Source organism: Bubalus bubalis, chromosome 5, assembly GCF_019923935.1.
Source record: "Bubalus bubalis isolate 160015118507 breed Murrah chromosome 5, NDDB_SH_1, whole genome shotgun sequence".
NCBI classification, from domain to species: domain Eukaryota; kingdom Metazoa; phylum Chordata; class Mammalia; order Artiodactyla; family Bovidae; genus Bubalus; species Bubalus bubalis.
Genome location: NC_059161.1, coordinates 119,494,314 through 119,509,336, shown reverse-complemented (window position 1 = coordinate 119,509,336; position 15,023 = coordinate 119,494,314). Strand labels below are relative to the sequence as shown.

Below are 15,023 nucleotides of genomic sequence, written 5' to 3'. Positions count from 1 at the left end.
AGATCAGTTTGATTTTCCAGCCAAGATTCAAAGAAGAGGTTACAGTTCAATTCTCTGTATTCTGAAAAGCTTCAAAGGCTACTTGCCAAGGACACTGATGAAGGTAAAGATTTTATCTAGAGTTTTGTGGGGTTTTTTTCAGATCTTTTAGTGGCCTAAAGGGGAAAACTAGGGTAGGTCAGAGCATATATAACTAGGGGTTCCCAGTCACCACTACATACTACAAACCCAAAGTTCCCTGATTACTTGGAGCCAGGAAAGAAACATGAAGTGGCTTGTGCTCCTCAGGCTGGTGGCCTTCTCAGAATGAATAGTCAACTAAGTATGGGGACTGTAAGCCACATCATATTCCTTTCTCGGATTTTTCTTTTCACCTGATTATTCTTCCACCCATCAGGTTTAGAAGGTAATGAAGTATTTCCCTAAGAATCTTAAAGTTCAACTCTTTATTATGGATAAGTAACTTGCTATAGGAACTGTGGATCCCGAGGTCTTGGTGTAGTTTTGGGTTGCACAAATCTTGGGGTCCAGTCATATCATGACCTATTGAAAATGCAACTCCTTGCAACTGTTCAGTGCACATTCTATGCAGATGTCAATGTGGTACTGTGAAATAGCACTTTTCTACATTTTTTTCAACATGTCCTCTTTTTTCCTGGTCTATGTCTGCATCTCTGTATCACTGTCATTTATTTCTCCATCCCTTTGGAAGTCACTGGGAGTGTGTTTCTCTTTGTGTTGTTTTCTTTTAATTTTTCATTTGACTCATGCTTCCTTCTCAAGCCTCTGAATTTCCCTTACTTGTTCTCTATATCTTGGATTCATCTTTCAACTCTCTCTTCTGTTTCAACTTGGAGAAAGATACACTGTTTTACACTGTTTTATATCGTACAAGCAGTGTGACCACAGCCAACTCAGAAACCTCTTGCATTTCAAATTGCTCCCTTGTAAAAAAGGATAGAATCCCCCTTCTACCTCCTTCCTTGAGGTTCTATAAGAAGGAATGAGTGGGATGGCAACAACAATGCTAATGGCTGTAATTGTTGAGACTTCCTATTTATCAGGCACCTTATATCCACCACTTCACTTATCCCCAAGATATTCTATTTGGAGGGTTTGTATTGTTACAGTCCACCATTTTACCAAAGGGGAGATTGAGACAACACATTGTCATGTATCTTACCCAAGATTGCAGAACAGAACCTGTATTGAATTCTATGTTTTTGCCATGGTATATGCATAAAAATCTGATAATAATGTGCTTCATAAAAATGATTAGAAAATATACAGGGCCATGAAAATGACAGTTATACCTAAACACTCAGATCTAATTCTAGCATCTTCTTTGTTTTCTTTGTCAAATGCTCGGTGAAAGAATACCTCTAAGGAGAGTGAAGACCATGAGAAATACCGTCAGTGGTAAAAACGTGCTGAACAATTTCCTGAAGGAGCATGCTTACAGACTGTCCCAGATTTTTTTTCGTGGCTCAAATCTAACTACTCTCTCACTAAGGAACATCATGGATGTGAGTATTTTGGGAGGATGGGGGCCACAATGCCCGCTGGTGCTGTAGCCTAGCACTGGGGCTCATCTGGAGATGCCAGGAGGGATGTTGGGGTTGGGGTTCTTGCAGGAGGCAGAGACAATGGAAAACAGGGACCCCACCCAGAGGAGAAGGCACTCTCATCCTCGAATGTTGGTCTTTGTGATTGGGCCCGGCAATTACCAGGTGGCAGGTAAACATCCATTTCTGTGTCAAAGATGTGTCATTAGTTTGAGGGTGATTGTTCCATTTGAACTAAGTGAGCCACTCAGTTATAGATGAAGAGTGAACCATCACTGATAAAAAGGTAGAACCAACTGCAAAGCAAATGTGAATCCCCAGGTAGAGGAATTCAGTTTCCACAATGCAAGAACCACAGCAGGAAAAAGTTACTGAACCTGTATTCTGAGTATGGCTATAAGAATCATTTTGGTTCCTGTTTTTAGATTAGAAAAACGGCTTATTTTGTTTTCAAGATGTCTTCAAAAATGCCCATGCCAGCCTGAGAGATAGGCAAGGAGTAAATACATGTCAAATGAAAGGGTCATCTGTGTGGTGTTGATTGGATGTGGTCTGAGTTTAGATGGAGTGGCTGGGGTTGACCAAGAAGGACCTCCTGGAGAAGCGGGTGCTAAGGCTGGGTTTGAAGAGACTATAGAGCTTGTTAAATGAAGGCACCAGGACTTCCCTGGGTGTCCAGCTGTCCTGGAGGCCCAGTGGTTATGCCTCTGGGCTTCCCATGCAGAAGGTACCTCTTCAACGCCTGGTGATAGAATCAATACCCTTCATACAATGTAGCACAGGAAAAATATATCAAATGCAGATACATCTGTGACCAAAGTCTGTGAGCTGCTCAGTGGTTAGAAAGTGATCTCAAGAGATATGTGACATCTAGAGGGAGGCAGCAGTGTGGGAATAGAGGGTAGCCAGTTCTGCGCTAACCCACTACTTCCTTCTCTCTGTAGATGCTCTACGTGGGTAACATCACCATTGGAACACCCCCTCAGGAATTCCAGATTGTCTTTGACACAAGCTCATCTGACTTGTGGGTGCCCTCCATCTTTTGCAACAGCTCAGACTGTTGTGAGTACAGACACCCCCTACCCAGACCATCCTTCACTTGCCCTGCCACCCTGTTTCCACACTTGGCACCTGATGACACTCATGTCTTGTGTCTGCAGCTGCACACGTTAGGTTCAGACATCTTCAGTCTTCCACCTTCCGGCCTACCAATAAGACCTTCAGCATCACCTACGCATCTGGGAGAATTAAAGGAATTGTTGTTCGTGACACAGCTCGGGGAACAGTGTAACAAATGCTGAGTCAGGACTGGCTATGAAGTGACCACTGCTTGCAAAACAGATGTAGGACCATCTGGCAGGACCCTTCCTAGCCTAACTCCAATAGATATTGGCCATCTTATCCACAGGGTCATGTCTCTGGGGAGGCAGGGCCCATGGTATACATGAGAAAACAAGTTAGCTAACCCAGAGTGTGGCTTGAGGTTTGGACTTGTAGCTCCTCTGCCTATGAGCAGTTCAAGGTTCATTTTGCTGGGAGCAAGAAAAAGGGATAAAAGAACCCACTTTTATATTCACAGACTGTTCCAGGCACGTTCAGGTGATAATTGGTTTAATCCTGCAATGACCTCACACAGCAGTTACTCTGATTAGCTCATGAGACATATGGGAAAACTGAGGTGCATACAGCAAGGGCCTTGCTGAGGTCACACATGTGGTAACCAGTGGAGTTAGGCTGGCTTTTCAGGACTGAAGTTGCTGTGGGGTGTTTGGGGCACAGGATAAAACTGATCTGTGGACCCTGGAGGTAGTCAAGGGCTTCAGGTATCCAGAGTAGGAAACTGGGGGCCTGAGAAGTCACAGGGCCTGATAAATGAGTTCTCACTCTAGAGGACCCTTGAGAGTCTAATAAACCTATGGCCTGCTTCCCCCAAAATACTTGAATTGCCCCCCTCTCTCTCTTTCTCCCTCATACACACTCACAGAAATATACACATACCCCTAAAAGTGAATTCCCAAGGCAGTAATTTCATAGAACCCTGCAAGCAAGATTGTGTTTGTGGCTTCTGTCTTCCTGGACAGATGCAGAATCCAGAGTACATTACAAAGAATGCAGTCCTTTTCTGTCATTAGGTCACAGTGATGCCAAAGAGAAGGCTCTCTTGCTCTCGATGGTTTTTTTTATAAAGTGGCACCAGTGGGACCTGGCCTGACTCTTGGTCGCACCACCTGCACAGAAGTCACGAGGCCAATTTGACTCATTCAGGTGGTGTTTTTCAGAGGGGCAGATATTTTAAAATTCACAGCCTCTCACAAATGGAACCCAAATTTCCCTCCCAGCTTGATGTAACTGTCTGTGGGCCACCAAGGACAGAGCCCAGCCTCAATTCTTCTCTGAGCATCTAATGGCAATGCACCCCTGCCCAGTCCTAGCCCCTCTTCACGTATCTATAAGTGGGAGCATCCTTCTCTCCCACAGATTGGGGACCTTGTAAGCACTGACCAGCTGTTCAGTCTAAGCCTGGCAGAATATGGGTTTGAGGGTATACCTTTTGCTGGCATCTTGAGCTTGAACTACCCAAACATATCCTCCTCTGGAGCCATCCCCGTCTTTGACAAGCTGAAGAATGAAGGTGCCATTTCTGAGCCTGTTTTTGCCTTCTACTTGAGCAAGTAAGTCTGAGATCAACAGTCCCTTTCTCCAAATTAACTATAAGATGCTTTCAGTTGCACAAAAGTTATAGAACACTTGATAAAGAAGTATCCTGAGTGATAATCTAACACAGATAACTATGGCCCCAGGGTCCAACTGGCTTCACCCCTGGCTTTTATAAATAAAATTTTATTGGAACACAACTCTACTACTGGGTTCAAGACAAATAAAATGGTCTAGGGGAGTGAGTGAGGAGGAAGGCTAATTGAAGGCAACAGGAAACAAGTTGAAGGAAAAGGCAATATGATTTGCTTATGAATTTGATAAGGAAGGAAGGAGAAGGATGGTGGATATCTTTCCTTCCTCACTAGAATTCCACTGGGAGACCAGGACCAGCTACACAATTTGTAGGAGCCAGTGAGAAACAAAAGTGTGGGACACAAAAGTGTAGGACCCATTGTTCAAGAAATATTAGGCATTTCAAGACAGGGAGAGCAGAGGTGGGGTCCCTTCTGAGTGTGGGGCCCTTTGGACAGTATAGGTCACAGGCCAGTGGAGCCAACTCTGGGTGGCCTGAACCCACACCCTTAGAACTCCCAGGCCTTGATTTTCCTGAAAAATGACAAGATGGACAAGGGGAAATCCAAACACTTCAGCAGCCTGTCCTCTGAGGGTGTCTGAACACTCAGGTCACTGGGGGTCTAGGGAGTCTTCAGAAGACATAGTGGGTGGAGCCCAGCCAAGTGATTCAGCTTCTAACCTCCTCTGTGCCACTCATTAGCCAGTAACAGACCTCACTCTGGATCTCTATCTCTCCTAGACGCTATTTCTGCATCTGTACATGGGGACCTTATTAGGGCCTTGATGGGTGAACAAGCACAGCTCTAAGACAGTGCTGTTGTTATTGTCTCCCAAGGATTCCCCCCTAACTTGTCTCTACAGATACAAGCAGGAGGGCAGTGTGGTGATGTTTGGTGGGGTGGAAGAACACTACTATGAGGTAGAGCTCAACTGGGCACCATTGATCCAAGTGGGCAACTGGATTGTACACATGGACCGGTAAGCCTCTCCCTCTGAGGGTCAGCCCAAGTGATGCTCCCACTTCTGTATGTGGACACAGGCAGACACACACAAATGCATTCTCAGACACACAGTCACACAGGCATATACACTACCCACAACGACACAGACAGATACACAGACACATGGAAACATACAAGCAGATACACATAAACATACACAGAGACACATAAAAATATGCATAGACAGTCAGAGACACACAAGCACACACAGAGAAATATATAAACACACAAGCACATAGATACACAAACAACCCATGGGTTAATAATCCCCAGGCCTTCTGAGCAAGGCTCTGACCGGGGTCCTGAAAGGGTCAAGACAGGTCTGTTCTGCTTGGAGAGTGCTGTACCCACTGCCCTTTGAGGTGGGGAGCATGGTTAGAGGGCTTTACAGTGTGGTGAGCAGAGGATCAGAGAGAATTTCTCCAGCCTGAACAGAGTTATGATAAGATGACCAAATGTCCAGGGCTACATAGGACATAGGAAGTTCTCAGTACAGATAAATGTCAGTTTAAAAAGAGGGACAGTCCTGAGAAAATGGGGAAAACTAGTCTTCTTTGGGAGCAGCTACGCAGCAGTAGAGGGAGTTTGGCTGCAGTCTTAAGACGTGAAAACATCTAATAAAAAAGACACCGCACATTCTTGGGCACACAGTGGGACAGGGGCTATAATAGAGAATCAGGAAGGTGGGATCCAGGAGTGACCTGAGGACAAGAGGCATAATTGACAGGATTCTGTGTGATACCCTCAGACAAAAGCTGACCTGTCCTTTGGAGTTTCTGTGGGCTAGTCATGTATTTCCTGGCCAGGGTCTCAGGGTCTGAGCTGGTTGTAGGAGCAGTGCTGGGAGACACCCTCTCCCAGAGGAGCACCTCTCTCCCCCTACTCTGAGAATCTGCTGCCCCTGCGAATCTCCATCTTCACTCTGTGTGTGACCCGTTATTTGTTCCCCACCAGATACAGCTCTCTGGAGGTTTCTTATTGTTTCTCAGTCTTCATTCACTTATTGAACAGAGAAGCATTGGGCATCCACTGTGTGCCAGGCACTTTAGGGAGGCAAGGAGAATAAAACTTGCCCTCACATTTAAGAAGGCAGATGTACATGAAGTGACTCATCCACATAGTGAATTTTGGCTTTGGTACATACTAGACATGAGGAGGAGAAGGCAATTGCAACCCACTCCAGCACTCTTGCCTGGAAAATCCCAGGGACAGCGGAGCCTGGTGGGCTGCCCTCTATGAGGTCGCACAGAGTCGTAAACGACTGAAGTGAGTTAGCAGCAGCAGCAGCAGCACACATGAGGAAGGGTCTACAGAGAGTGACCAAGACAGGAGACTGATAAGCACCAGGGGAAAGACTTCCCAAAAACAATACAATTAAGGTGTAACCTGGAAGATGAGAAGAAATTTGCTAGTCAAAGTGGAGTGGAGCCTTCTAGGAAGAAAGATCAGCTTGTGTCAAGGTACAAAAGATCCTGGTGTATTCAAGTACTTCATTCGAGGATGTCAAGAAAGGTGCTGTGTCGAGAGCAAAGGAAAAGAGGGCAAGAGAGGAAGCCCTGTTTAGGAGACATACGGGAAGGGGGCAACTCTGGGGAGACTCAGAGTGAACTTGATGCCCGCTTTCTTCCATTGTCTCTCAGCATCTCCATGAAAAGAAAGGTTATTGCTTGTTCTGGCGGCTGCCACGCCATTTTTGACACCAGGACATCAGCGATCGAAGGCCCAAGTACACTGGTCAATAACATACAGAAGCTCATTGGTGCCACACCACGGGGTTCCAAGGTGAAGGCTCATGCACCAGGGTCACTCCCAGTCTCCACACACAAGAAGGATCTCCAGGGCCAACCTCTCTCCCTCTGTCTCTAACAGCACTACGTTTCATGTTCTGTGGTCAATACCCTGCCCTCTATTATCTTCGCCATCAATGGCATCAACTACCCGGTGCTAGCTCGAGCCTACATCCTCAAGGTGAGGGGCCAATACTGAGGGTTGGTTCTCAATCTGGAGCTTGCAGGAACCCTTGGCCTCTGCTGGGACGAGGGCGCCCTCTGGAGGCCATGACACACATTTCAGATGCTGCTGAGCCCTGTGGCTGGGCCAGTGCCTCCCACAAAACCAATCACTTGAGAGTCAAGGGCCGTGTGGGACACTGATCTTCCTGAAATAAATGTGGAGACCCTACACCATGCTGGCATGGTGGGAGTCAGGGAGAGCGGAACACTAAGGTTCACAGTCCAATAAGAGCTTCAATTCAATCTGAACCCTTAGGTGCAAGAACATGGAAGTCAGCTCTAGCAGTCCCTGAAATAGGCCATGTAACAAGAAGAATGGCTGGGGACAGTCCCAGTGTGATTTCCCAGCATAAGTTAACAGTCTTCCTTCCCTTCTCACAGTTTTCCTGGTTTGGAAGATAAATTACATGGTCAGCCTAGTTCTCGGCTGTATCTTTTCCTCGCTCCTGCCAGGTGCCTCCTTTGTGAGTTGGGGTACCCGACCCCTCTGTGTGATGTTGGATACTAAGGTGAATAAAGGGTGCACAGTGACTGCTCAGCCCCGGCACAGGGTGGAGGCTTCATGTCAGCTCCCTGCGAGAGTTCAGAGCAGGCTGATGGGCTAAAAGAAGGCTTTGAGGAAGAAAGGAAATTTCAGGAATTCTAAAACCACAAACTCATTGAGCCATATGGAGGGTTGCTTGGTGATGGGAAAAACTGCACTGGATTCCATGCAAATGTCATCTCAAGGTGGTCTGCACTGGGGCACTGGGGACTTACTCGGGGTGATGAGGGCTACAGACTGACCAGTGGGGATGGGGAACCAGAGTATTTTACCCACCCAAGCCTGGAGTGGTCAAAGAGGGTGAGTGTGGGCCAAAGGCGGCTTCTCAGATTTCCTGAGTTAAGTCTTCAAGAACGTGTTGTGGGCTCTGCTCTATTTAAGATGGATAACCAACGAGTTGCTGTGTAGCACAGGGAACTCCACTAAGTTATATGACAGCCTGGATGGGAGGGGCGTCTATGGGACCAGGATACCTGGATACATAGAGTTGAGTCCCTTTACTTTCCACCTGAAACTCAGAATATTGTTATCAGCTATACTCCAATACAAAATAAAGATTTTTAATAAAGTACGGATTGTGTGGACATAGGAGGAGAACTCACATTCTCTGAAGAGAGAAAAAAAAAAAAAAAAAGAGCAGTAGCCAGAAGAAAAGAAACAGGGAGTGAGGGGAACTATGGACACACTTGTTCTTTTCTAAATAATTATATTGAAGTGTGGCTACTCTTCAGTGTTGCATTAAGTTCTCCTGCACAGCAATGTTACTCAGCTATACACATAAAAATATATTTTTTTCTTATTCTTTTTCATGTGGTTTATCACTGAATATTGAATATAGTTCCTTATGCTCTACAGTAGGACTTTGTTGGTTTTCATTCCTCTGTTTCCCCAACTCCCAGTCCTCCACTCACCACACCCTTCCTCATGGCAACATGTCTTGGGCCTCTTTGGTTTTGGATAAACTCTCATATCCCCTGCTGCTGAGAAAACCCCTTGATACTTACCAAAAGAGGGAAATAAAACAAAGAATTGTGCTTGGTCTGGATATTGGGGAGAGTCACCGGTAAGGGCTCATGCTGACTGGTGTGTGTTCTGCGCCCCCAGGATTCTAGAGGACACTGCTACACAACCTTTGAACAGAACAAAGTGAGTTCATCTACAGAGACCTGGATCCTGGGTGATGTCTTCCTGAGGCTGTATTTTTCGGTCTTTGATTGAGGAAATGACAGGATTGGCCTGGCATGGGCAGTGTAAATGCTTGGAGTGGTTCAGGTATCAGTAAGGCCACTCCTAAGACACACTCACTCACACTTTGAGCACTACTTCCCAGGATGCTGGTGAACTGTATTTGGTGCTCTGCACACCCTATTCTCAGTAAAGAATAAAGGGTTTCACTCTTAGTGGTGTGGACACAAACGGTTGCCTCTGTTTGTGTCTGGGAGTGAAGGATCTAGAACCAAGTCTGAATCAAAATGGAGAGAAGCCCTACTCCAACTGGCTTCAAGGAAAAGGGAGACTCATTGAAATGATTCTGGGAATCCAGGACAGAAGAATCAGAGCAAAATACAAATATCTCAGTGACTGGACCCAAGAAATCAGAAGTCATCAATTCTCTCTCACCTTTGCTTTTTCCTTTCCCTCTTCTTTGATGGTCTTAGCCTGACCACTTTCTTCCTTAAGGCTTCTACACCTAGAGAGGGAGTCCAAGCTACCTGCCCTAGGGTTTTAAATCCCAAAGGCATCACCTAGTAAGGAAAGAAGATTGCAAATATCAGAGTTCAAGGGTGTTCTATGAATGACCCACCTCAGGTCACATATACAGACAGCCCCAGATCAGCCATCCTGGCAGGGACATGGGGTCTTATGACTGGCTTCACATGGTCTCTGGCCCTGACCCAGCCACACACATGATTGTCAGTTTCCTCCAGAACTACATGACTGAAGCTGGGGAGAGGCAGCCTCAAGGATAATGACTGGCAGATACTCTAGGCCATGGAAGAGTTTGTGATGACCCACAAACTCCACCACCTCCTCATTAAGAGGAATTATAAGGAGTAATGAAATAGACTCTCTTCATTTCATCTAGGATGATCTTATCACTGGGCTTCTCCTCCAGGGAATTCTGGGTGAGGTACTTCATGCAGAGATGGTTTCCTCTTGTTCCCACACTGCAGTCACCAGCTCTCTGCCACATATGCCTGCTCTGTCCCTTCCAGTCCCACTTGGTAAGCATTTGCCCCAGTGGATCCCTGAGCCATCCCCCTCCTCCAGGGCCCAGAATGCCCCTTCCTTGGCCTCCAATGCTGCTGGGGAGTATGCAATGCATGTACCAGGGGACCCAGGGTACGCAGAGAATTCAGCCTTTCTGAGCTTCTTCCAGGGGTGGAGCTACAAACTATTTGCTTGGAGCTGCCATGGTTAGGCACTGTTGCAGTGGAAGCATCCGTTCTTTCCACCTTGACCCCTCAGTAGATGCCTCAGCTAAGACAGCAGGGGTCACAGGTTGATCTCCTTTCAGATTGACTGGTTTGATCTCCTTGTTGTATAAGGGACTCTCAAGAATCTTCTAAAGCACCACAGTTCAAAAGCTGAATTTTTTGCCATTCACCCTTTCTTATGGTCCAGATCGCACATCTGTACATGATTACTGGCAAAATCATAGCTGTGACACTGCAGACATCTGTAGCAAAGTGAGTCTCTGGTTTTTAATACACTGTCCAGGTTTTTCATAGATTTTCAAGAATCCTTCCAAGGAGCAAGTGTCTTTTAATTTTGTGGCTGCAGTCAAGGTTCATAGTGGTTTTGGAGCCCAAGAAAATAAAATCTGCCACTGTTTCCACTTTTACCTCATCTATATGCCATGAAGCAGTGCGACAGGATGCCATGAATGTTGAATATATTTTTGTGAATAGTTTTTTAAATGTTGAGTTTTAAGTCAGTTTTTGCATCTCCTCTCTTCTTCAAGAGGCTATTTAGTTCTTTTTGGCTTTCTGCTATTAGGGCAGTGTCATCTTCATATCTGTGGATGTTTATATTTCTCCCAGCAATCTTATTTCCAGCTTGAGATTTATGCAGTCCAGCATATTGAATGATGTATCCTATATAGAAGTTAAATAACCATAGTGAGAATGTAAACATTGTCACTCTTCTTTCCCAGCTGTAAATCTTTCAGTTGTTCCATGTCTGATTCTAACTGCTGCATTTTGAGCTACATACAGACTTTTCAGGAGACAGGCAAAGTGATCTGGTACTCCCATTTCCTTAAGAATTTTCGGCAGTTTGTTGTGGTCCACACAGTGAAAGGCTTTAGCATAGTCAGTGAAGCAGACGGATATATTTTCTGGGATTCCCTTTCTTTCTCTGTGATCCAATGAATGTTGGCAATTTGATCTCTGGTTCCTCAAACCAGTTTGTACATCTAGAAGTTTTCAGTTCATGCTGTGTTGAAGCTTACCTTGAAGGATTTTGAACATTACCTTGCTAGCAAGTGAGATGAGAACAATTGTATGATAGTTTGAACATTCTTTGGAACTGCCTTTTTTTTGGATTGGGATGAAAAGTGATATTTTCCAGCACTGTGTCCACTGCTGTGTTTTCCAAATTTGCTGAAATATTGAATGCAGCACTTTTATAGCCTTATTCTTTAGGATTTTTAAATAGCTCAGCTGGAATTCCATCACCTCTCCTAACATTGTTTGTAGTGATGCTTCCTATGGCCCACTTGACTTCATACACCAGTATATCTGGCTTTAAATGAGTGACCCAAGCATCATCCCTATCCCGGTCATTATGACCGTTTTTGTACAGTTCTTCTGTGCATTCGTGCTACATCTTCTAAATCTCATCTGCTTCTGTTAGGTCTTTGACTTTTCTGTCCTTTATTGTGCCCATCCTTGCATGAAGTGTTGTTCTGGTAGCTCCAATCAGCTATCTATACTTTTTACAATTCTATTATATTCCTCTAATTCTTGCAGTGTTCACTTATGAAGACTTTCTTATATTCCCTTGCTATTATCTGGAAGTCTGCTTTCCACTGAGTATATCTTTCCCTTTCGCTTTTGCCTTTCACTTCTCTTATTTTCTCAGCTGTTTTTAAGGCCTCCTCAGGCAACCCCTTTTCCTACTCACATTTATTTTTCTTGGGGGTTGTTTCGGTGAGCAACTCCCATACAATGTTACAAACCTCCACCCATAGATCTTCAGGCTACCAGGCCTATTCCCTTGAACCTATTTTTCATCTTCACTATAAATTGATAAGGGATTTGATTTAGGTCATAGCTGAATGTTCTACTGGTTTTCCTTATTTATTTCAATTTAAGCCTGAATACTGCTTGCTTCTGCCTAAGCATTGTTGCCACATAACCACCCACCACTCCCAGTGGGTGTGGAGCAAAAACACACAATTTGAGGACTATTACCCTGGGTTTGTGCTTGGCTTTTCACGTGCTTAGCTGTGTGACCTTGATCAAGTCCCTTAACCTCAGTTTTCTCATCTGGAAATTGGGCACCAAGATGATAGTCCCACCTTCTAGATTGCATGTGTGCCTGCTAAGAACAAGTGGCCCTGAGAGGGCTTTCTGTGTTCCTGATTCTGGAACAAATATGAATTATTCTGCCACTTTGGGAGAAGGAAATCTTCTGTTTAGAAGTTATGACTGCCATCCCCAAGGCTAACTATTGATTCAAGCCAAATGACATCTATCTCTGAACCATGACACAGAACTCTGAGCTGATGCATCTGTTTTCTGGGGTCCCAGGAAAGCTAATGATTACTGGCTCAGATTACTCCCTTCCTCAGGCTTACGAGTCAGCCTTTCCTTGTCAACTACTTCTCCCCTGAAATCACACTGCAAGGATAGTTGTAACACTTTTGGTCTCTTTTCAGTTTCCCACATCTCCAGCATAGCAACAAGTAGCTGCGATGGCTTCTTACATTGCAACAACTATGGCAACCGGTACAGTCCAATCTCAGCCTGTTAAATGAAACTGTCCCCGTTTGGCCCCTCATGTTTAAATTACCTACGGTTACCTTAGAAATCTTCCTATGCTTGCTGTTTAAGGACGAAATATGTGTGGAGCTGATCTAGTTTTCTTTCCCAAACATGATTCCAACCATCCAATGAGGTAACCAGACATTTAGCCATCTAACTACCCACAGGAATGGAGAAAAGCAAACCACCCATTCTACATAGCTTGCCCAAAACAACATTGAAGTGATCTGCTGAAACAATGTGATACATTGGCATGCACACTCCAGAAGGGACACTTTTTCTGGATTCGTTTTCCATCTAGTGCAGAATGTCTACCACAAGTCTCACCCTCCAGCAGCTGGTCACCTAGTTTTTGCACACTCAGTCTGCCCCCGATACTTTTCAAATACCTCAGTAAAATTTAGAGAACAAACTCAGTCAAAACTCTTTTTCATGCAGAAAACAGTTTTTTGTTTTTTTAGAAAACAATATTTGGTAACACATTCAAAATCTGTGCTCCTTGCCTTGGATTCAAGGACACACACCAGAGGATGGGAAGCCTCCTCTTCCACCTAAATCTTCCTCCACTCCAACCAGGACCAGAGCCTTCACTGGACTCTGTATCCTCATTGGTATTGTTCAGTTGCTAAGTCATGTCTGACTCTTTGTGATTACATGTTTGGCAACAAAGAAGGCTTCCCTGTCTTTCACTATTTCCCGGAGTTTCCTCAAACTCATGTCTTTGAGTCCGTGATGCCATCTCACAAGCTCATCCTTTTATTCCCTCTCCTTCTGCTCACAATCTTTCCCAGCATCAGCACCTCTTTCAATGAGCTGGGACTTCACATCAGATGGCCTAAGTGTTGGAGCTTCAACTTCAGCCTCAGCCCTTCCATTGAATATTGCTCTACCACTTCCAAAACAAAACTCATGTTTCCAAATATCTAACAATATTGAGCATTGATAAAGTTTAGTAGAACAGGGATCTTGTCCTCTGGGAAGTCCCAGCACTGCCACCCTGCCTTTCTCTTACCATTCTCTCCACCTGGCATAGAATTGTTTCCCTACAGTTTCTCCAGCTTGAAACCACTTGCTGACCCATCATTGTCAGCTGTCCAGGAATTGTTCCTTCCTCCTTCCTTAAAGACTTCTGACTGCTCCCTGATTGTCCTCTGTACATCAGGTCAGTTCAGTCTCTCAGTCATGTTCTACTCTGCTATATCATGCGGTGCAGCACGCCAGGCTTCCCTGTCCATCACTAACTCCCAGAGCTTGCTCAAACCCATGTTCATCAAGTTGGTGATGCCACCAAACAATTTCATCTTCTATATAACCCTTTGCCTCCTGCCTTTAATCTTTACCAGCATTGGGGTCTTTTATAATGAGTCAGTTCTACCCATCAGTTTGCCAAAGTAATGGAGGTTCAGCTTCAGCATAGGTCCTTCTAATGAATATTCAGGACTGATTTCCTTTAGGATGGACTGGTTGGATCTCCTTGCAGTCCCAGGGACTCTCAAGAATCTTGTCCAACAACACAGTTCAAAAGCATCAATTGTTTGGTGCTCAGCTTTTTTATGGTCCAACTCTCACGTCCTCTCACGACTTTTGGAAAAACCATAGGTTTGACTATACAGACCTTTGCTCATAAAGTAATGTCTCTGCTTCTTAGTATGCTGTCAAGGTTTTCTATAACTTTTATTCCAAGGAGAAAGTGTCTTTTTTTTTTTTTTTTTTTTTTCCACAGCTGCAGTCACTATCTGCAGTGATTTCGGAGCCCAGGAAAATAAAGTCTGTCACTGTTTGCATTGCTTCTCCATGTACTTGCAATGAAATAAAGGAACTGGATGCAGTGATCTTCGTTTTTTGATTTGTACTAACCTCATTAAGACCATCCTCAAGAAAATGAAATGCAAAAAGGCAAAATGGTTGTTTGAGGATGCCTTAGAAATAACTTAGAAAAGAAGGGAAGCAGAAGGCTTCCGAGAAAAGAAAGATATACCCATCTGAAAGCAGAGCTCCAAAGAACAGCAAGAAGAGATCTTTTAAAAGCCTTCCTATGTGATCAGTGCAAAGAAATAGAGGAAAATAATAGAATGGGAAATACCAGAGATCTGCTCAAGAAAATTAGAGGTAGGGAAGGATCATTTCATGCAAAGATGGGTCAAATAAAAGAAAGAAATGGCATGGACATAAAATAA

At 44.6% G+C, this 15,023-nt stretch overlaps 1 protein-coding gene across 1 annotated transcript; it reads left to right on the top strand.

Annotated features, from left to right (window-relative positions):
- Positions 1–265: 265 nt before the first annotated feature.
- Positions 266–9,073, top strand: LOC102394211 (pregnancy-associated glycoprotein 1-like). The gene is made up of 9 exons (XM_044942555.1): positions 266–309; positions 1,367–1,526; positions 2,510–2,627; positions 2,726–2,850; positions 4,044–4,237; positions 5,160–5,276; positions 6,940–7,081; positions 7,169–7,267; positions 8,960–9,073. Exons 1-9 carry the CDS (start codon positions 266–268, stop codon positions 9,071–9,073), a joined length of 1,113 nt encoding a protein of 370 aa, XP_044798490.1.
- The last annotated feature ends 5,950 nt before the right edge of the window (positions 9,074–15,023 follow it).

Coding starts and splice junctions, on each gene's coding strand:
- LOC102394211 (XM_044942555.1), top strand. CDS start 266: ATGAAGTGGCTTGTGCTCCTCAGGCTGGTGGCCTTCTCAGAATG. Junction 2,628..2,725: donor TTGCAACAGCTCAGACTGTT/GTGAGTACAGAC, acceptor TTGTGTCTGCAG/CTGCACACGTTAGGTTCAGA. Junction 2,851..4,043: donor GTGACACAGCTCGGGGAACA/GTGTAACAAATG, acceptor TCTCTCCCACAG/ATTGGGGACCTTGTAAGCAC.